This window comes from Blastomyces gilchristii (assembly GCF_000003855.2).
Source record: "Blastomyces gilchristii SLH14081 genomic scaffold supercont1.17, whole genome shotgun sequence".
Classification (NCBI taxonomy): Eukaryota; Fungi; Ascomycota; class Eurotiomycetes; order Onygenales; family Ajellomycetaceae; genus Blastomyces; species Blastomyces gilchristii.
Window position 1 is genome coordinate 470,295 of NW_003101666.1, and position 20,004 is coordinate 490,298.

Consider the following 20,004-nt stretch of genomic DNA (forward strand, 5'->3'; position numbering starts at 1 on the left):
GTTATAATAGTATTAATATACTTAAGTTTTCTCTTCTTAATAATTTAAGTAATTGCAGAGATATCTTTAAGAAGATTGATAGTGTATATTACTTATATCTCATAAGTATTATACTGACTCAGATTAAGGTGAAATTTTCATTTAAGAATATAAGTAAAGCTGTGAAATTCAGATAAAATATTTCTCTTATATCTCAGAGAATCTCTGATCTTAATCTCTCTATCTTTATAATAGATATAGATATATAAAGACTGTGACAGTGATAGAGCAGTTAAAGAGCTTATATTAAAATATACAGTAGATTCAGAAATCTCAGATTTCTGCTGAGATAGAGATGTACATACTCTAGAGAATAATATAATATTTCTCTCAGAGAATAAGATCAGATCAGTCTCAGTATAGATATATAAAATTATATTAATCTATTAGAGCTTGACTGATTCAAACTTATAATCAGATTAAGTGATTTAAATTGTAATATAATGAAACTGAAGTAGTAACTAGTTAGTAATATTATATAAAAGTAGTTATTTAAGAAGCTATATAAGTGAGCTTGACTATTTTACTTAAATAGTGAGCTTATAGACTACAGAGTTATTATGAGAATATCACAGATATAATACTTAGTATACTAAGAAGATTATATGAGATATATAGTAACTTCTATATATATTTCAGTAGAAGAAAAAACAAATTACTAACTTTTTTAATAAGAAGTCAGTATTTAGTTATTCTATATAAATAATAAGCAGATACTTTTCTCTTATTTCATAAGTAAGAATAGCTGAAGTAATATCTCAGCAGTGTCTCATTGTTAAGAAAGAGTAATCTGCTGACCTCATATAGAAGTGAGGTTCTCATATTCATCAATCAGATCTTCCTATGATATATCTGAATGATGTCATAGGGTGGTTGGAAACCGGTTCAGACGGGATGGAATCATCCGCATGGAAGCGATGGGCCGTGTGGAACCGCAACGGGGCCTTGGCGCGGCCGGGAGCGTGACAAGATGTATTGAGCGAGGTCAGATAGTGGCACGGGCCACATTTGCGAGGTCAGCTTACATAATGAGGTCAAGTGGCGCACTTAGCGAGGTCAAGTTTTCTGCTTGTCTCAACTCCACAAGTTAACTTATAAAGTTAACTTACATAAGCCAGAGTGAAGCCTGCGGAAGAGGGGACGCATTTCCAATTATTATTAATTAATTGGTCTGCGGTCCGGGAATGGCGCCAGCCACGACGAACTGCCGAAACTCTTCCTTCCGTTGAGCGCCCGTCCCCTTGCCTTGTGGCTTCAGGTGGCCATGAAGGGCCTTACCGAAACACAATAATAATAATAATAATAATTCTGCTCTCGCCAAAAGTATGAGCGGTGGCAGAGCCTATTAATAATATTATGGACGGATTACTCACGGTGTGAGCAACAGAGGAGGGCTTGCTCGCCGCCAAGCGATCTTCAATCCTCAAACCATTCTCTAAAGAAAACCCTTTGCACGTAAAAAGGAGGATGTCGATGGATGTTCTTTTATATGCCCCCGGTAGGTAGCACTCCTCCGATGAGCAACTTCCAATTGGGGCCAGGAACATTTGTCAATTGAACCGTCTTCATGTGAGAGTAGCAAAGGTAAACCTGGCAAGGGAAAAAAGAAGTCAGGGAAGAAAGCAGGGGGAAAGAAAATCAGCCAATCTTAGTAGGAAATATTTTTCGCAGGCATAACTAGTTACGCTAATGAACGGCTGCTGCAGAAGTTCGTCCCCACCCCAGGGAGGACCAGCCAAAGCCCCGGGGGACGAGCTAATTCTGCAATTATTCTGACAACGCGCAAATATATATATATATATATATCGCAGTGTGCACTAAGAATGCGTTTCAACCTGGAGGCCCTGATTCAATTCCGATAATGGAGTTGTCATGACCCCAGACACCCGAAACAGCTAATTACAAAGTGTATGCGGGTAAAACGACAGGCCTGTGATTCCCCGTGCTTTACAGAGTACATCTCCATAAAATAGATCCCGCCGTTCACTATCTGGAAGCAATGGCAGGGTTGAAGGAGCTCACGGACTTGAGCAGGCTGCAACTCGCTGGACTGCTTGTTGTGACCGTCGTTACTATTCCCCCATCAGTGACATTACAGGACCGTTTGGGGCCAGTTTCACTCGGCTGCATACCCATCGCATCCTCAAGGGAGACCAAAATCTGGAACTCATTCGGTTACACGGTGAACATGGTATGTGTTCTTCGACTTTCTTGTAGCTGTCATGAGCCAACGTCTAACCGAACTGACACCAAAACAGGATACTTTGTTCGTGTGGCTCACAATGAGGTCAGCGTCAGTCATTCCTGATGCCATTCGCAAAATCCTAGGAGCAACGCTTCACAAGGACAAATGGTACAAGATAATAGCCTTCCCAGATGGCCGTTTCGAGAACCCCATGTCCGCGACGGACCCCAGAGTGAAGATGGAGTTGTCCAAGCACCTTGCGCCTGCCTATACTCTCTCCAACCTACTGGTAAATGAGAGGAACATCAGCGAAACCATCGAGCTCCTGCTGGGATGGCTGAACAAGTTTGCTTCTTCTGGCGACCCAATCGACCTGGGTAAATATTTCACCCTCGCCCCTTCAGACATTGTAGGCGACGCTGTCTTCTCCAAGCAATTCGGTTTCTTGCGCGAAGGCCTCGATATTAACAACAGCATCGCCAACGTTTCGCCGTAGGCCGCTTACGTTTCCGTCGCTGGCTACTTCCGCTGGCTCCACGTTCTATTTCTCAGTAATCCAGTCATCACCTGGCTAAATATTACGCCGTGGGGCCACCTCATTGACACAGCAATGTCGGCTATCAAGGAGCGTCAGAAGAACCAAGATGCCCGCGTAGATGCCGTCGCTCACTGGTTCCGAATGCTCCATCAGCATCCCAACCGTATGCAGCTGCACGAGATCCACAGCGCCGCCTTCAACGCTGTCGCAGCAGGCAACGAAACCGTCGCCTCTGGGCTGCAAGCGTTCGTGTACTATGTGATTCGTCACCCAAACGCTTGGGGGCGTACGAGAGCCGAAATCGAGACCGCTGGCCTTGAAGGCCCTGTGATCGGTTACATGGACGCACAGAAATTGCCGTTTTTGCAAGCGTGTATTAAAGAAACGCTTCGGGTATTCGGACCGGCGCCTATAGTGCTGCCGCGCATTGTGCCCGAGGGCGTCCTGACAATTGGTGACCGGACTATCCCACAAGGTACCATTGTGTCTATGAACATCTGGGGTATGCATTACCTTTGGGCCCCAAGTGCTGGCGAATTCAACCTAGATAGGTGGCTAGGTGAGGATGCAGCGCATCTCTCAAAATATTATATTCCCGTAAGTAATCATTATCCCATCCGGTATCCACGAACAGAAAAATGAACCGGATAATTTCCCCAACTAACACATGTCGCTTATGCAAAACAGTGGGGGATGGGCTATGCTTCCTGTCCCAGGCAGAACCTTGCGCGAATCGAGCTGTACAAAATTTGTGCAACGCTTGTGCAAGACTAAACATCCGGCAAGTTGACCTGAAGCAAGAATGGACTTGGAAGGCTTTCTTCACTGTGGTTCCGCATAACTCGCCGTGCTATGTCGAGAGGCGGACTAAGAAAACCACTTCCTAGGTGCAATACATGTCAGCAGGGATGCCTGGATGCCCAATTCTCCACACTTCTGCATTTATGATAAACGTTCACACTTTTCCTACTTCTGTTAGGACACTCCTCAGGTCCCATTTCTTTCTCTCCTACTCTCTCTCACGGACACGACCTTACCAACGTATAGCCTTGATCAACTATCTCCAATGCACTAGTAGTTAGTATAATATATACCACATAGTTTATGTATTCAATTGAATTACCCTCGTAATACATTTGATCAACCCTAGACAGAATTCCAGAGAGGTAGATAGAACATTCCTCTATTAAGTGCATTATTCTTAGCAGGATTCATGTTACTTCGCAACAGGAGGTCTTCGTTGCCATTTCCGGCTATTCATGGCGGTTCCAGCCACGTTTGGGTCATACGTCATCCCACGTGACTTTCTCAAGGTTCAACCGCGATATAAAATTTAGAGCTTCACATTATTCGGGGAGACAGGAGACAATAACGAGTGGGGAAAACAAATAGCCTTCCATTTTTAGCTAACATTTTGTCACATTTTGTAGAAGTTCAGTCGCTCCTTGCGGGGTGTTAAAAAAAGTTCATATTGCTGAAAACAATGTCTTCCCTTCCTTACACATCCCAACGTCTATATTTCGACGGGAAAGTCCAGCAGTCCAGCTCTGGCAAGCGATTCCAGTCGATTGACCCCTCCAACGCTTCGGTTCTCGCAGATATTGAAGTTTCGTCGAATAGAGACGTCGATGCGGCCATTGATTCGGCCCGGAGAGCTTTCCCTGCCTGGTCCCAGACTCCGCCTGCCGTGAGAACCAGAGTCCTCCTGCGGGCTGCCCAAATACTTCGGGCTCGAAACGATGAGATCGCCAAGATCGAGACACAAGATACGGGGAAGCCGTTCTCGGAGACGAGCACGGTAGACATCGTTACTGGGGCAGATGTGCTTGAATACTTTGCAAACCTGGTGGGCGGAGGAGGATTGAATGGTGAAACCATCCAGCTACGGGACGATGCCTGGGTATACACGAAGAAAGAAGCCTTGGGCGTGTGTGCCGGTATTGGAGCGTGGAATTATCCCATTCAAATGTAAGCAGAAAAAAAGAGAAAAAACAAGCAGCTGTAAATATATCCAACATATTCAACATATTCTAATTTACCATTCTTTCTCGGTCGCTGTTTCCAGTGCTCTATGGAAATCCGGACCCTGTCTAGCTGCTGGGAACACCATGGTCTATAAACCTAGCGAGTTCACACCTCTTCATGGCCTAATCCTTGCACAAATATACACAGAAGCTGGCCTGCCTCCCGGAGTCTTCAATGTCGTCTACGGCGCCGGGGATGTGGGTGCATACCTTACCGCCCACCCCTCCATCGCCAAAGTTTCCTTCACCGGCCAAGTGTCCACGGGGAAAAAAGTCGCCGGCTCCGCCGCCGGTAACATGAAATATGTAACGATGGAACTAGGCGGCAAAAGCCCGCTAATCATCCTTCCAGACGCGGACATTGATAACGCCGTCGACGGCGCCATGATGGCCAACTTCTTCAGTACAGGTCAGGTATGCACAAATGGAACCCGCGTCTTCGTTCCCAAAAGCATCAAGTCCGCCTTTGAAAATCGCCTACTAGAAAAAATGAAGTATGTCCGTGCTGGAGCACTCATGGACCTCAACACCAACTTTGGGCCTCTCGTCTCGGGCCCCCATTTCGAGAAAGTCATGAGCTACATCCGCCATGGCATTGAGCAGGATAAAGCCAAGCTCCTATACGGCGGTCTGGAGCAGCCCCGTGTCCCTGAAGATTTGCGACAAGGTTACTGGGTAGCGCCCACGATCTTCACAGACTGCACGGATGACATGAAGATTGTTCAGGAAGAGATTTTCGGCCCAGTGATGTCGATCCTTACGTACGATACGGTTGAGGAGGCTGTAAGGAGGGCCAACGACACGCCACTGGGCCTGGCGGCTGGCGTCTTTTCACAGAATCTCAATATGGCGCATAGAGTGATTGCGCAGCTAGAGGCAGGGATTACATGGATTAACTCGTGGGGAGAAAGCCCGGCAGAGATGAGTGTTGGCGGCTGGAAACAGAGCGGTGTTGGAGTTGAAAATGGGCGGCGAGGGATTGAGGCATGGGTGAAGAATAAGAGTACGCTTGTTGACATGAGCGGTGGGGTTGCGACCGCATTTACGAAATTGTGAGTGTAGTGTAGGCGCATTTGGCACTGAAACTCTAAATTGAGTATTAACAAACGTGCTTCTTGGTATTCTAAATTCTAAATATATGTAGATATAAAATAAAATTAAATAATTCGAAACACGCCTAAACAAAAGCACACCTTCTCCCTCTCTTAATCTGTAGACGCTGGGATTTTGCCGAGTAACTACTTGATTCTGATCTTGTGTACTTGAAACTAGTAAATTTATAGATACATGAAAATATTTTTTTAGGTTGATAAACACAGAAGACCAATGGCAAGCAACATAGTCATACATACTATAAATGCATATAGAATGGAGGAGGAAATGTAAGTATTCGAAAAGGGGACTTGACCAAAGGGGGAGGGCGCATTCCGCAGGAAAGAAGGGAAAAGGAAAATATAGAGGAAAAGAAGACAAGAGGAAAAGACCCGGAAAATGAGGATATTTAGAGAGGCGAAATAGAAAAATAATAACATGCACGAAGCTGTGCAAAGAAAGAAAACATAAGTGGGTACTGAACTGGGAATTTTTTTTTTTTTTTTTTTTTTTTTTTTTTTTTTTTGGCAATGAAACAAGATGTCCTCTCTCAAGTGAAGAAATGAAAAATATAAAGGATTCCAAATGACGGCATTATTGAGCAGATATTCCTTGAAGAGCACTTCATGTCGATATTGAGGTTGGTTGGTTTGAAGCTCCCTGTCAATAGGGGAGGGAGATCTTTTCCAATGGTTTGCGTAAAATAGCCTCCCCACCACCGCCACTTATACTTCATCAATTCTCGACCCCATCCGATCAAAAACCAAATCCGCCGCAATCATCGTCTCATCAAGTCCTGCGATTGAAGAATCTTTAAGGCGAGATGACATGCTGTCTGGAGTCAGCTCGTCCAACTCCTCTTCCCCGCCACCATTCGCAGTTCGTGGGTGGAAGCCGGATGTGTCGATTGTGAGCTTGCTGTCCTTCACGGGCGTTGCGCCATCGTTTGCACCGGGGGAGAGAGGCGGAGTAATGACTGGTGGCCTATATTGTTTTGTGCGATGGACCAATGGGGGACCCTGAGTCCGCGCATCGGTGCCGGCTTGCTCAATGCTGACGAAATACTGGAAAAAAGGGAGATGTCAAAAATTAGAAATGATGTTCATCAAGAGGCGCATTGGAAATGTGTATGACATACCTTGACAGTCTTCACCTTCAACTCCAACGTCGCATCCTCATCTGCAACAATGAGAGGATGTGGATGTAGCTGGAGCGCGGACAGCGTCCACATGTGATTGACGCCGCTCTCCAGGCCCATTTGCAACGCGGTAGCCTTATGCGCGCCTGTCGCGACAATCACCACCTCCCGCGCATCCAAGATCGTTTGGATACCCACTGTCATCGACTGGCGCGGCACTTTGGACATATCGTTGTCGAAAAAGCGCGAGTTGGCCAGAATAGTGTCATAGGCGAGTGTCTTGACACGCGTGCGCGAGCGGAGACTGCTACCCGGTTCGTTGAAAGCAATGTGCCCGTCCGCGCCAACGCCACCGAGGAATAGATCTATGCCGCCCACCTCTAGGATTTTAGCTTCATAGTCCGCGCATTCTTTTATCGGGTCGGCGGCATTGCCGTTTAGAATGTTTATGTTTTTTGGCAGGATGTCGACGTGCGAGAAGAAGTGTTTGTACATGAAGCTGTGGTAGCTTTGGGGGTGATCGCGGGGAAGCCCGACATACTCGTCCTGTGGGTAGAAAAGAAATGTTAACGACCATTTTTCCCGCGGTTTCTCTGCCGTTTCTTTCTTGATAGCTGGAGGATATTTGGCATGATAGGTCCTTTCTCCGAGTCCTTCCAGACTACTTTAGGCAACGGCAGCGGATGAGGTTTTATCTACCATGTTGAAAGTGATGACATGTCTGAAGGATATGTCGCCAGCTTTATATCGCTGGACTAGAATACGATAAACGGTCTGTGGGCTACTTCCGGTTGGTAAGCCCAGGACGAAGGGCTTATCTTCTGAGGGAGCGAATTGCTTGATACGGCCTACATGACGAGACAACACATGCACCAGTTAAAAAAGCGCTCTATGGGTCATGGAGTGAGAATGGGATGGAGGAGACGTCAACTGCAACGGGAATGAAGGATAGAGCAATGTATATTCTCTCGGTGTTCCTCACAGCAGACACCCTTTTTCAAAGGATCTGGCAAGGATGGCATATGGAGAGATAAAAAGGGCCAAAAGCAAGAGGGGCAATCGTATGCATGCATAGGACATACTGATGATATAGTCCGCAATGTATTCAGAGACTCTCTGCGGATCTTTTCTAATAATTACCCGCCTTTTGCTGGTATGTTAGCTAAGATATATCTTGGAAGAGTCGTAAGAGCAAAGGGCAGAAGCGCAGGGGTGTTTTCTTACATTATTATGCTTGATGTGGTTGATATGTCAGATATAGAGATAGATGGGTAATAGGTATGAGGATTTGAGTTTCAACAAATCGTCATCCAGATAGTTGGAGTAGAGGAGGAGCAACTGGTAGCAACAAAGGTAGATGATATATTTTAGTACCAGCCAGCAGGAGTGAGTCTATATTCACTCGTTTTAATAATAATAAAGGAGCGAATTAGCAGGAGATTGAAGAACGAGGGAACAAAGCAAACTAGATAGATCCTCGTAATTTCAAAGTTGTCTTAATAACCACTTTTTGCCCTCGCTCAACGCTGCTAGGTGGGCATCATCATCCATCCCGACATCATAACTTTGGGAGAGGTTAACCCTATCAGACCCACGCAACCTAGATGGTGCATTCCTCAAGCACGATTCATTCATAAGCTACTGGCTACTGGACAGAACAGCCAGAGAGGCGCCAAAGGCTCAAAATGACATCCCTCATCAAAAAATCGCATGCATGGCTGTTGCAACAGAAGGAGTAACATTAGGAGGTGACATAGCAAAACCTGTCTCCTCCATCACTAACAGCTATGTCCCCATTTATTTAAAGGAATCCACTGCGCAATCGAGTGATTTTATCATGGATCCCTCTCCGCCATACCGAAGATAATTCACCTTGTGCATGAGATGTTGAGCGATCATTTGCCATGTCAGTTTTTGCGCATTCATTTGCCCATTCTTCTGAAACCAAATGCCTTAACTTTGCCTCCAACTTCGGGCTTCCCGTTGGTTAGAAGAAAATAGGTAAATAAATGGGGGGGGGGGGGGGGGGCCTGCCCCTCCCGGGAAAGGGCAAAAACCCCGTGAAATTTCGGAGTTTTTTTGAATTGGCCCCCAAAGGGCCGCTCCTTTCAGGGGGGTTTGAAATGTAAGGGTGGGGGGGGAAAAAGAAAAAAAAACCAGGGTAATCCCCCTGGCTCCTTGGGATTGGTTCCAAGGCTTTTGGTTTTTTTTCCCTTCCCAAAAAGTCTTAATATTTCCCGGGGGGGAAAAATGGGGGGGACTACGGGGGGGGCATGCCTCTCGGAGATGGTCAGATACCCGGCGAAATCCTGCAGTTTTTAGCATTGGCCCCAACAGGTCCGTCCATCTCAGGCTGGCTTGAATGTAACGGTTGTAGTGGATAATGAATAAAATCAAGGTTATTCAGCCTTGGCCTTGGGGATGGTCTCAGGCTTCTGTTTTTTTGCCCTTCCAAAACGTTCATCAACTTCCCGGGTGATATATGCTGACTCAACCAGCCAGAAGCTTCTCTCTTGTTTTCTTACTGTGCTCCAGAAGTTCATATTTATTAATGGTGAAAAAGGCTCCGGGGTTTCCAAGGTTGGTTCCAAAGGTCAGACAGAGATTTCTCTGCCGTTTCCGGGAAAGCTCAACGGGATGCATCCGTGCTTGGGGATCGGTTCCAAGGTTTAAATGTAGGCAGGGCCGCCGCAGGGCCGCAGGGGGTGCCTGGTTCGCCCCCACAGAGCAGTATTTGTACATGTACTACTCTACTCCGTACAGAGTATATAACTACACATACGGAGTACTGTACTTAGTACTACTGCACATACATACCACAGCGTAGTAGTTTGCCCTATGGAATGGATCTGGGGAGCTGAACCCTTCGTGGGGGTGCAACGATTATGCAAGTTCGATCGGCACCTCAAGATACTGACTGACTTGGATTAAGTTCCCAAGACTCTAGCTGTCGTTGTGGCTTCTCGGATAGGGGAATTATTCGGGCGGCATATTTACGCCGTAGCTCTCCCCCCCTCCCTCCGGTGTGTGTGTGATAGAATAATCGCTGTCCCGAGGTCCGTAGTTAGGCGCTGGCGGCTTCTCAATTTCTCTGGGCGCGGCTACTCCCCCCAACCCGGTACGCACGCGTTAAGCGTCCTCCCCTTCTCCCCTAAGATGTTCCTCCGCAACCGGCGATTCGGCGAACAGCTCCATCCAACTGGAAGCGCTAAATATTACGTGCTTCCTCCCGCTCGCTTGAGAATCGAGATCAGGCTTGTTCCCAGGCTTTGGTTGACTAAGCCACGGATGGAATTAGCTGAGGCTCTCCAAGACCTGCTTAAGCCCGATCGGTCACGGCAAGCTCTGGATTAGACCCCGTCCGCGCCACCACGCTGCGCTGCCAACTGCTACTCAACTGAACTGTGCTGCGACTCAGCGCCGATGACTGTGACCGTAACAGCAGCTTTTTTTTTCATAACCTCTGGTTCTCTCCGCCGTTGCTTCTCGACTAACGCGACTGAGCTGTCATCTGCTGGTGTTAGCTGACCCCGTCCTGAACCCAGCCGCCCGATTCGTATCGGCATCGCGACCAGCTCGCTGTTGCTCGGCAAAAATACTCGACCGTCACGTCACGGGTGTACCCTCAAACCTCCGCGAGCTCGTAACGTGTTGCCGGGCGATTAACCGGTTATTCTTACTGAGTTGGGCTTTGTTAGGGGGAGAGGAAGGGTGTTAGCAAGATATCGTGGGCTCCGTGCGTTGCCCATGGATTCCGTGGACGCCTTGGATACCGAGCTCTCCCCCGAGTGGGAGAGCTTCGACAGGTAAGGCAATGTGTTTCTGTCGCTGGTGCCCCCCCACATGTTTCTTCTGCCTTTCTCATAGCACAATAGCCCTCCACCCTGCTGTATGCAAAACGATTGATTGATTGATTGATTGTTGCTTGATGTATGTAGATATCATGCATACATGATGGAGCTCAGGGAGAGCTATGCCTACCCTCCTGCCCTTCCCACATGTAACCCTTGCAATTCAACGGGGAGACCTGTTAGGGTAAAATCTCACTCTGCCCATAGCTCATCTGCAACCCGTCTGACGTTTTTTCTTTTTTTTTTTTCGGTTTCTGCCCCTGAACATCCTCTCTAATTTTAACTCTCTGTTACGGTGCATCATACCTTGAAATGAAGACAACGTGCTTGAACTAACGGGATACTTCGCTACAATGCGTTACTTCGATTATAGGCAGATGGGCCAGCTCTTTCTCATGGGCTTCGATGGAACTGGTGTCAATTCGGAAATACGCACGTTGATAGAGGACTATCATCTAGGCTCTATCATATTGACCGCTAAGAACCTGAAATGTGTAGACCCTTTTCCCTTCCATTTTTCTTTATTTTCAACTACCATTTCTATTCTTCCATTGCCATGCACTTGACTCTTCCTCCCATCTTGATCTCGACTTGCGTGTGGGGAGGAGATCAACGTAGTTGGTCGCCGTCTTCCCCATCCACTTAGAGTTGGAGGAAGCTTGCAAAAACTTCACATAATTTAAACGACATCAGAGGCTGATGTGTCAATATAGCGGCGGAAGAAACCACCAAGCTCGTCTATGAACTTCAATCCATCGCCCGGAATGCTGGCCATCCGGTCCCCTTGATGATCTGTCTCGACCAGGAAAATGGTGGCGTTAACAGTCTATTCGATGAGATATATATACGCCAATTCCCCAGCTCCATGGGGATGGCCGCGACAGGTTCGAAATCCCTAGTTAGAGAAGTCTCAAAGGCCACTGCCCAAGAACTGAGCGCCGTTGGCGTCAACTGGATCCTGGGCCCTGTACTAGATGCATTAACGAACGCTAGAAACCAGCCCCTTGGCGTCCGAAGCGTGGGGGATGATCCACAAGAGGTGTCTGCGTATGGCATCGAGTTTATGAAGGGCTATCAAGATGCAGGCTTGGTGACTTGTGGCAAGCATTTCCCCTCATATGGTAATCTAGACTATATGGGTTCCCAGTCTGATGTTCCCATCATCACCGATACGATCGAGCAACTTAGTGTGAGCGCACTGGTTCCTTATCGGAATGCAATAACGCATGGCATAGATTCAATGATGGTAGGAGGATGTTCCATGACAGCAGGTGGAATGACTGTCATGCACGCTTGTTTATCGGAACAGGTCGTTGACGAACTCTTGCGGAAAGACCTAAAATTCGAGGGTGTGGTCGTTTCAGAATGCCTTGAGATGGGAGCACTCAGTCACAACATAGGTGTTGGCGGTGGCACGGTGATGGCCATGAAAGCTGGCTGTGACCTAATCCTGCTCTGTCGAACCTTCTCCGTGCAGCAGGAAGCAATTAATGGATTGAAGCTGGGAGTAGAAAACGGCATCATTAGTAAAAGCCGCATACGTGAGTCACTACGAAGAGTTCTAGATATGAAATCGAGATGCACTTCGTGGGAAAAGGCTTTGAATCCACAAGGACTTAGCCTTTTATCGAAAATGCAGCCGTCCCATACCAGCCTATCGACCAAAGCGTATAGCAGCTCGCTCACCGTTGTTAGAGACAAGCACAATTATCTTCCCTTAAGTAGCATTCTCGAACCAGACGAAGAACTTCTGCTCCTCACACCACTGATAAAGCCTCTACCAGCATCAGCAATGCTACTGTCAGTGGCTACTGAATCGGGTCGTGCAGGTTTATCAGCGGATGCCGCTTCGTGGGAGCGCAGTGCGTCTGTTATGAGCGGCGAGAGTGTTTTCAAAGAGTTTGGACGATCATTATCTCGACAAAGGAACGGGCGTGTTTTGCATACCTCCTACACAGCCAACGGCGTCCGACCGGTCCACGAAAATTTAATCAATCGCGCGAGCGCTGTCATTATTGTTACCGCTGACGCCAACAGAAATTTGTACCAAATGGGATTCACGAAGCACGTTTCACTAATGTGCAATTCCCAATTTTCTCCTAACGGCGAGCGTCGCGCGAAACCCGTAATCGTTGTAGCTGTCAGCTCACCATATGATTTCGCCACGGATCTATCAATAGGGACATATATCTGCACCTATGATTTTACTGAAACAGCATTACAGGCCCTAGTAAAGATCCTTTACGGAGAACTGAATCCCACCGGCTCGCTCCCTGGCTCACTCAGCCGCAACCAGAGACTCCAACAATCAAGGCAACACTGGTTAGTGGAGAACTGGAATGAGGATCGGGATGCACATGCCTTGGATACTCTCCTAGATATTGTCCGAGAAGGTAGTGCCCAGGGCCAAAGATCTGAACTTGCCAGCGTCACCTCCACCACCTTCCTTCTTCGCAATAGTGACGTGGAAGAGTCACACTTCGTCGTTAGAAATAGCAGTACACAAGCACTCTATGGATTCTGCTCAACATATTACTTCAAATCCACAGGAACGGGCGCTGTCGGCGCAATCATTGTCGACCCTTCTCGCCGAAGAATGTCCATCGGCCATTCACTTCATAACCGCGCAATTCGGACACTGGTTCAACGTCCAGGTATCCGTAGCTTCCAGCTTGGCTCCCGTTTGCCAGGCATTTATCTCGGAATCCCTAAGGGAAATCCCACAGAGCGCAAGAAGCTTCGGTCGTGGTTTGTTAATCTGGGATGGAACACGGCCCTATCGCGTTCCGTATGCAGCATGGTCTTACGAAATCTCGAAAACTGGTCGCCGCCAGAAGGACTGACGAAAGTTTTGCAGAGCTCAGAGGTTGATTACGATCTTGTTTATGGGTGGGAATACGCGGACTCTGTTCTTGATCATGTTAAAACTACATCGCGCGTGGGGGTCATGGAGATATATAAAAGGGGACTGGGCGGTGCGCCCGGTAGTGGTATTATTCGCGCTAAACGCCGCGATGATGGGACTATACTAGGCACTGTGGTAGTGTATAATTCCTCGTCCGCGCTAGCGGAATCTATGCCTGCGCTTAAGGACACGCGCACAGTTGCGGGGGGGATTTCTTGCCCGGTGATCTCTCCCTCCGTAGGGGAGTATGCCACGCTTGTGCAGGGATTGATCTTGTTGGGAATCAAGCAAATTCGGAAGCAGGGGGCTAGTGCAGCTATATTAGATTGTGTACGTGCAACTACCCTTCTCTTTCTCTTCCTCCTGCTCCCTCATCTTCGTCTCCATTTGTTATACACCCCGACTACCCCATGCAAGGTAGCACCACGTGGAGATCCGGTGCTAGCCCCTTACGGGCTACGGGCTGGTTTAAATGTGAAGAAAAGAAAAGACACATTATTGTCCCGAAAATTTAGTACCAGGCTAACGAAACTCTTCTTCATACAACAATAGGTCGATGCTGACGGAAACTATGACAGTCTCTCTTCCATGGGGTTTTCCGTTCTGCATAGTTTCGAGGAAGTCACTTGCGATGCCTCCACCTGGAATATCATGGTTACTTCATGAAATTCATGAACTGCATGACATGACGAGTTTTATCTTCACGACACTGGTTCGATCCTCTTGATGCCTGATTTGGGCTCATCGTAATGACCTCTGGACCACAATTTCAATCGTCTTCTTCTTGTCCCTCTTCTTCATTTTTCATTTTGTATTTTCCTTTCTTTACTTCTCCCGTCCCTTTGACTGCTGAAAATTTGATTTTTCCAAGAATTTTCACGGCTGTATCGATATTATACATTAACGCATGGTCCCATGGCCTTAGCTTCACTAGCCCTTCTCACTCAGTAGAGTGGAGTAGAGCAGAGCAGGGCAGACACTATCCCATCATGACTTTGTGCAGCAAAACTCTTCGCCCTGCGAGATGAGATGCTATTCAGTATCAAATCCAGTAGCATTTTTCAGGATAATGGACATATCCTTTGTTTCATCTTTTGTCTATAACCCTCTCAATACCCTGGGATATTTCACTTTAATTCGGCCCCTTAGCCCTTGTCACTTATCACTTATTGTTCCCAGTACATTAATTCTGTCTTAGTGCTTTCTCTTCCTACCAGTTTCTCAGGGGTGAATATTACTTTGTTTCTCCCTTGTCTTCACTCTTGTTAGCTCCCACGTCATCACCGCACCCTGATTTTCCATTGTTCAACATGGCCACATCTCTCGTTATTGTTTTATTTCAAAGGGTTTCAAGGGTTCCCTTCTGTGTTATATAGAGGGACTTTGGGGTTAGCATCTAGGATTTTCTTTTTCTTTTTGTTTTTTGCTTTTTTTCTTAAAATACTTTTTCTTCTTTTTCCCTTTATTTTCATATACTGTATATACCCTGTTGAGATTGGCTTTACAAGAATCATATATATTGATTTGCAATGTTTGTTTCTGTGTGTCGGTAAAGGCGGCAATGAATATGACTTTCAAAATACATATATAACTATATTTGTATTATTACACTCATAAGTTTACACCATGTCTCCAGAGATACACAATTACCAAAAAAAATTAACAAATTTATATTATCAATTTCCTATATGCTTAGAGCATGTACGGGTAGTATTGTCCAATGATGTTACATACACGCTTGTTGGATTACGTTAGTTAACTTAGTTGCTTAATCAGCATCCCGACCTCATCCAGTTCAGGCAACTCTGACAACAGCGTTTGACACGAAAGCTTGACTCTTAACGGTATGGCGGACGGAGTTGAAAGCGAAGTCCAGCGCGCATTTATTGTTGGCTATGCTACATGAGGCGTCGTTCTGACGTGTCTTCGGGTCGCCTCAAAAGACACTTCCTTCATCAGCAGCGTTACTACATCCAATGACCCGCGCCGAAGAAATAATAGGTTCCATCGCTGCTGGCGGCCGCCGGCTATCCCATCCCATCCCTGCGAACACAACATGGGTCCTCAAACCGAGCTACGATCTCCCGACGATTTGAACATGGATGGAAAACCCTGTTAGCGTCCACTTCCATGGACGTCATCTAGTAAAATTGGGGTCAATTGGGCGCAGTTGAACCACTAAAAATTTACCGGCGGCTACCCCACGATCAAGATTGCTGCCGCTCTGACTACGTGGTACTTGTCCTTTATTGTGTCTGCCGTCCAGATGGGTGGGAAATACGCGTTGTCAATGTCTGACTCACCGCTGCCTGGAACGGGTTTATTGGCTGTTCATGCCTATATGCGTTTCGGGAGGGTAGATGGATGCCAACTTAAAACCACTTTCATCGTTGTACCGACCAAATTCTCAACTATCTCATTGACGCTGCACGAGGGGATAAGATAAATTTGAAACATGTTCGGAAGGAAAATAGGGAAACCAAAAGCAGCCATGCTTTTCCCCAGAGGCTGGGAATCATATTTCAGGAGCCCACTATCTATTAGTTACCCGTCAATGGTAACCTTTGTCATCGGTGCAAATATTTTTTACAAAGCACTCGCTCCTATCTACCGAAGAAGGGAAGCCTTTTGTGCTTTGCTTCACACATCATCCGATAAGCCTACCATATGCAACGAATCTTTCCATAGCCTTGCTTCATTTTCAGGACTGTATGTGTAGCTCATAGCTGTTGCACTCCACGAATCCATATCATCCTCCCGGGCATCGCTTCGGAACAATCAGACAGGTATCTCCCACCCCTACCCTCCCATTCCTTACCAGTCGCAGCCCAAATGGAGGTAGCAGCACCTTGCTCCAGGCTTTTGAAGATTTTGATCAAACCTTGGTTCTGATACAAATTTTGCAGGTACTCTGCAGGAAGGTGTCGTCCCAGCCCAGTGGCGATCCCACCCGGATGAACGTTCGTTGCATGCAGCCCCAGCGATCCGAAACAACGTTCAATTTCATTGGCCATGTATATGTTCGCCGTTTTGGATTGCGCGTATGCGAGGGACGGGTTGTAATCCCCTTTCTGATAGTGCCAGTTGTTGGAAGGGTCGATACCGCCTAGCCTGTGTCCCGAAGATGCCAAGCTGACCACGCGAGACTGGAATTCTGGGCTAGTTCCAGCTAGTATCGCAGATTTCAACAATTGAAAGAGGAAATGAGACAAGTGGTTGGTAGCGAATTGAGATTCGTAGCTGTCAACCGTGAGTTTGGAGATCTGGCACCGCCATGATGCCGGCGTCGTTGATAAGAATGTTCACCCTGTCTGTCTTTGCCAGGATCGACTTTGGTGCATTGCGGACTCTCTCCAATGAGGCCTGGTCCATCACGACTAGCTGCATTGTATCGGGGTTATATCGGGGTTAAAATATATCACCGAGAGCCGTTTTCTCTTTGCCCAAATCTCTTGTAGGGAGGTAGAGAGTTGCTCCTGTTGCTGCCATTGCACGAACGGTTTCAACACCAAGGCCAGACGAAACACCCGTGATTACAACTACCTTTCTATCAAGCCTGCCTGCCATGTTTTCATCTTCAACGATTTGTAGGGCCGTTGGGCGTGAGTCGCCAACTCCTTGAGGGTTCGCATGAACTGCGGCATATCGAGACATTGTGTAGAGAAATAGTTGCGAGGGGATCTGAATCAGATAAATTGTTCATAGATGGACTGGTCAATGAATTCCTTCAAGACGGAATCGAAGCCTTTGATCCTGCCAAATGACTTTAGGCTGCAATCAACCCTCACTCACCATGTCATTTTTATTAGTGTCCGGTACTAATGCCGGATAGAGATAACTTTTGGCCTCCCCTGGAGATATCATGGATCGTTCATGACTACTTAATGATAGTTGCTTTTATAAGTCCCGCGCGGCCATTGCCCTGCTTGACCAGGACGCATCACTTACAGTCTCTCGACTGCCGACAGTGGCTCCAGTATCCTGGGGCATACAAGATCTCGGTGTTCGCGCGCGAGTCAGTGGAATGAGCAAACAGGAACGCTATCTAATGAGGTCTTTCGGGCTCCGCTGGACGGTCGCGTCGACATTGGAAATGCGCCAAGGAGCCAACGTCGGCGATAGCGAACAGGCAGATACTCTTATAACCGCTCGGGCCAGTTAGCTCCCGCCAATATGAAACTCACAGCCTTCGTCACTTATTCCGATAAGCTCGATGAAGACGGAGCTAATTGCTGCATGTCTGGTTGGCAGCGTACGGACGTCCGCAGAACTAAACGGCGGATCTCAGTTCTAGCAAGCTAATAAGTAATTCCGGTTTCGGTCAGTTGCCAATGGTAGCGCACCCATACCTCTGAAGTGCCAACTGAGGATCCAGAAATCTTTCCGCGCCAGCAGGCGCACTTAAGAGCGTGTATGATATCTCCGCTTCCTCGTGTCCTCCCGTTAGTTTGAAAAGCGAATTTTCTTTCCTTTTTTGCGTCACTCACCATGTGACTCTCATTTCCGCATAAAATCGATTAAAGCTTCCTGTGAGAAGGGGAAAGACTCTCAAAGCTCAGCTTAATCGATATATTTAACATTGTTGAACGATGATGTCAAAGTGGTTGCCAGCTGAAAATGTCCTCTCTGGTTGGATAGAAAGTGATTTGACCTTCCTGTATCGAGGAGCAACAAACCACCAGTCAACAACTTCTCCCAGTATTTGCTACGAGTTACTCTGGTAAATTGGGAGCTCGTAAAATGACTTTTTCTAACAATCAAGCCCTCGTCACCTTGTTCGAGAAGGGATCAATCGTCCAATATTCACTGCCAGCCTGTCCAGCTGGCGGCTAACGCAATGTCTGACGCGAACGATGATCTGACTCGGGTCTGCAGCCAGATTGGTTAGTTAGACAGACAAAATCAACCGAGCTGTTGGGCGATGAAAGTTTAGGTAAGGGTTACTTAGTCCTTCTCGTCGAGGCCGTGATTGCAGGGTAGCCTTGATAACATACCCCTGAGACTCGCTGAGGAAACGAGGCTTTGATCTGGAAATAGTCATGAATGGCCGCCAATATTTCGGCAATGTCGAAGCGGGTGCCATGATCTCTTTTACCTTTTTTGGTCCTCCTCTCTTCACCTTTTGTCTTCAGACTGTTGTTGGATGCAAGTTCCAAAAACCCGATAACACGTGAATCTGACACCCTGGCTTGACAATCAGGGGAGAGAATTGTGACAGCGCAAGAGCACTCAGACAGCACGGGCTCTAGCGATTCACGAGAAGGTTGTTTGTAAAGGCGGAATGGAATTTGTGAGGAGACATTTTTTGACAGGCTGGGAACCAGCAGTGCTTGCTTCCCCTCTCTTTCTCTTCTCATGCCAGGCAGACTGCAATGACAAACATTAATATCAGCTTTGACGCGTGTTGAGAATTATGCCTGTAAGCGCATCTCTGTGAACGGCAATGGAGGGAACATGCTGGGGTACCTGTCTTTCCCCGCGGACACGACTAGCCAGACCGACCCCTGTTCTGTTTTGTTCTGGATCGCCACATGGGCACACGGTTCTCAAGACTTGCAGACAGCTGACCTTCCGTAAAATTTACTCGTGCTGGAGCCTGGATATGCTATCCACTCTCGGTTATTGAAGGCAACACCAAGCGCGGAATTATACGATGATGAACTTCTGGACATCGGTAACGTGCCTGATTTTGTTAGAAGAGGGCAGCTCGCAAGGAAGAAGCGGACTATTAAGTGCAGGGATAGATGCCAAGGGGATGAGAAGAGAACTAACTTCTAGGCAGCGTACTGAACATGGTAATTCTAGCATCTTGCCCTGGTGAAGATCAGGAAAATATGCAGAGAAATGACCTGATGTTCAAACCAACAAGAAGGTACGACAACCCCGTGTCGCTTCACGCCTCATGCGGGGAGATTCCGGTCAGGTTGCGTTTACACAATGCAAACTAGTCTTGCATTCGGAAGAACAGCCTATCAAATACAATTACTGCTAGGGCGCCTACGCTACCTTTCCGCTTCCTCTCGCGATGCTATTGGTGTCAGTGAAGCTCTCCCGGTGTTATTCTCTAAAAAAAAGAACTAATGTAATGTAATCAACCACCCAACGCCCGCGGCCCGTGTACACCCAACGCCCGCCCAATCTTCATTTTTTCATCCATCTTCAAACACCCACAACATGCATCATGAAGCAGTTATATAAGCAGTAATTGATGATTTTGAATGCACAATTGATC

At 47.1% G+C, this 20,004-nt stretch overlaps 7 protein-coding genes across 9 annotated transcripts; 3 read left to right on the forward strand and 4 right to left on the reverse strand.

The window, feature by feature from the left end:
- The first annotated feature begins 1,985 nt into the window (after positions 1-1,985).
- On the forward strand, positions 1,986-3,922 carry BDBG_07026 (benzoate 4-monooxygenase cytochrome P450). The gene is made up of 4 exons (XM_031722907.1): positions 1,986-2,230; positions 2,298-2,716; positions 2,777-3,359; positions 3,450-3,922. Exons 1-4 carry the CDS (start codon positions 2,039-2,041, stop codon positions 3,534-3,536), a joined length of 1,281 nt encoding a protein of 426 aa, XP_031579931.1. The 5' UTR covers positions 1,986-2,038; the 3' UTR covers positions 3,537-3,922.
- A 205-nt stretch (positions 3,923-4,127) lies between these two features.
- Positions 4,128-6,164, forward strand: BDBG_07027 (betaine-aldehyde dehydrogenase). Its single transcript, XM_002622470.2, has 2 exons — positions 4,128-4,730; positions 4,828-6,164. The coding sequence occupies exons 1-2, from the start codon at positions 4,246-4,248 to the stop codon at positions 5,840-5,842; spliced, it is 1,500 nt and encodes a 499-aa protein (XP_002622516.1). The 5' UTR covers positions 4,128-4,245; the 3' UTR covers positions 5,843-6,164.
- Positions 5,879-9,629, reverse strand: BDBG_07028 (glucosamine-6-phosphate isomerase). Its single transcript, XM_031722908.1, has 6 exons — positions 9,294-9,629; positions 8,241-8,992; positions 8,099-8,160; positions 7,716-7,864; positions 7,017-7,562; positions 5,879-6,942 (listed from the first exon to the last, which is right to left on the reverse strand). Coding segments are annotated over exons 2-6 (1,098 nt in total). The 5' UTR covers positions 8,243-8,992; positions 9,294-9,629; the 3' UTR covers positions 5,879-6,603.
- Positions 9,630-9,751: 122 nt separating this feature from the next.
- BDBG_07029 (murein transglycosylase) lies at positions 9,752-15,442 on the forward strand. Of its 3 annotated transcripts, XM_031722910.1 has the most exons (5): positions 9,753-10,451; positions 10,541-10,822; positions 11,241-11,359; positions 11,581-14,102; positions 14,325-15,351. In XM_031722910.1, the coding sequence occupies exons 2-5, from the start codon at positions 10,764-10,766 to the stop codon at positions 14,436-14,438; spliced, it is 2,814 nt and encodes a 937-aa protein (XP_031579934.1). In that variant the 5' UTR covers positions 9,753-10,451; positions 10,541-10,763; the 3' UTR covers positions 14,439-15,351. The 3 variants fall into 3 exon arrangements, with proteins under 3 accessions (XP_031579933.1, XP_031579935.1, XP_031579934.1); XM_031722909.1 differs by having other exon boundaries at positions 9,752-10,822; positions 14,325-15,442; XM_031722911.1 differs by having other exon boundaries at positions 9,752-10,822; positions 11,590-14,102; positions 14,325-15,442.
- Positions 15,443-16,492: 1,050 nt separating this feature from the next.
- BDBG_17538 (uncharacterized protein) lies at positions 16,493-17,159 on the reverse strand (the record flags this gene model as incomplete). Its single annotated transcript, XM_031725233.1, has 2 exons — positions 16,493-16,941; positions 17,021-17,159. 2 exons carry the CDS (start codon positions 17,157-17,159, stop codon positions 16,493-16,495), a joined length of 588 nt encoding a protein of 195 aa, XP_031579936.1.
- A 21-nt stretch (positions 17,160-17,180) lies between these two features.
- BDBG_17539 (oxidoreductase) lies at positions 17,181-17,426 on the reverse strand (the record flags this gene model as incomplete). The annotated part of the gene is made up of 1 exon (XM_031725234.1): positions 17,181-17,426. The coding sequence occupies one exon, from the start codon at positions 17,424-17,426 to the stop codon at positions 17,181-17,183; it is 246 nt and encodes an 81-aa protein (XP_031579937.1).
- Positions 17,427-18,601: 1,175 nt separating this feature from the next.
- Positions 18,602-19,567, reverse strand: BDBG_07031 (uncharacterized protein; the record flags this gene model as incomplete). Its single annotated transcript, XM_031722912.1, has 3 exons — positions 19,341-19,567; positions 18,717-19,139; positions 18,602-18,641 (listed from the first exon to the last, which is right to left on the reverse strand). Exons 1-3 carry the CDS (start codon positions 19,442-19,444, stop codon positions 18,602-18,604), a joined length of 567 nt encoding a protein of 188 aa, XP_031579938.1. The 5' UTR covers positions 19,445-19,567.
- Positions 19,568-20,004: the final 437 nt, after the last annotated feature.

What these genes read in the sequence shown, in the direction of transcription:
- BDBG_07027 (XM_002622470.2), top strand. Translation starts at nt 4,246, where the DNA reads ATGTCTTCCCTTCCTTACACATCCCAACGTCTATATTTCGACGGGAAA. An exon ending in TGGAATTATCCCATTCAAAT is followed by an intron (nt 4,731 to 4,827) that starts GTAAGCAGAAAA and finishes CGCTGTTTCCAG; the next exon opens with TGCTCTATGGAAATCCGGAC.
- BDBG_07028 (XM_031722908.1), bottom strand. An exon ending in ATGTCATCACTTTCAACATG is followed by an intron (nt 7,563 to 7,715) that starts GTAGATAAAACC and finishes TTCTACCCACAG; the next exon opens with GACGAGTATGTCGGGCTTCC. An exon ending in TGAAGGTGAAGACTGTCAAG is followed by an intron (nt 6,943 to 7,016) that starts GTATGTCATACA and finishes CCTTTTTTCCAG; the next exon opens with TATTTCGTCAGCATTGAGCA.
- BDBG_07026 (XM_031722907.1), top strand. Translation starts at nt 2,039, where the DNA reads ATGGCAGGGTTGAAGGAGCTCACGGACTTGAGCAGGCTGCAACTCGCT. An exon ending in TCGGTTACACGGTGAACATG is followed by an intron (nt 2,231 to 2,297) that starts GTATGTGTTCTT and finishes ACACCAAAACAG; the next exon opens with GATACTTTGTTCGTGTGGCT. An exon ending in TCTCAAAATATTATATTCCC is followed by an intron (nt 3,360 to 3,449) that starts GTAAGTAATCAT and finishes TATGCAAAACAG; the next exon opens with TGGGGGATGGGCTATGCTTC.
- BDBG_07029 (XM_031722909.1), top strand. Translation starts at nt 10,764, where the DNA reads ATGGATTCCGTGGACGCCTTGGATACCGAGCTCTCCCCCGAGTGGGAG. An exon ending in GAGTGGGAGAGCTTCGACAG is followed by an intron (nt 10,823 to 11,240) that starts GTAAGGCAATGT and finishes CTTCGATTATAG; the next exon opens with GCAGATGGGCCAGCTCTTTC. An exon ending in GTGCAGCTATATTAGATTGT is followed by an intron (nt 14,103 to 14,324) that starts GTACGTGCAACT and finishes ATACAACAATAG; the next exon opens with GTCGATGCTGACGGAAACTA.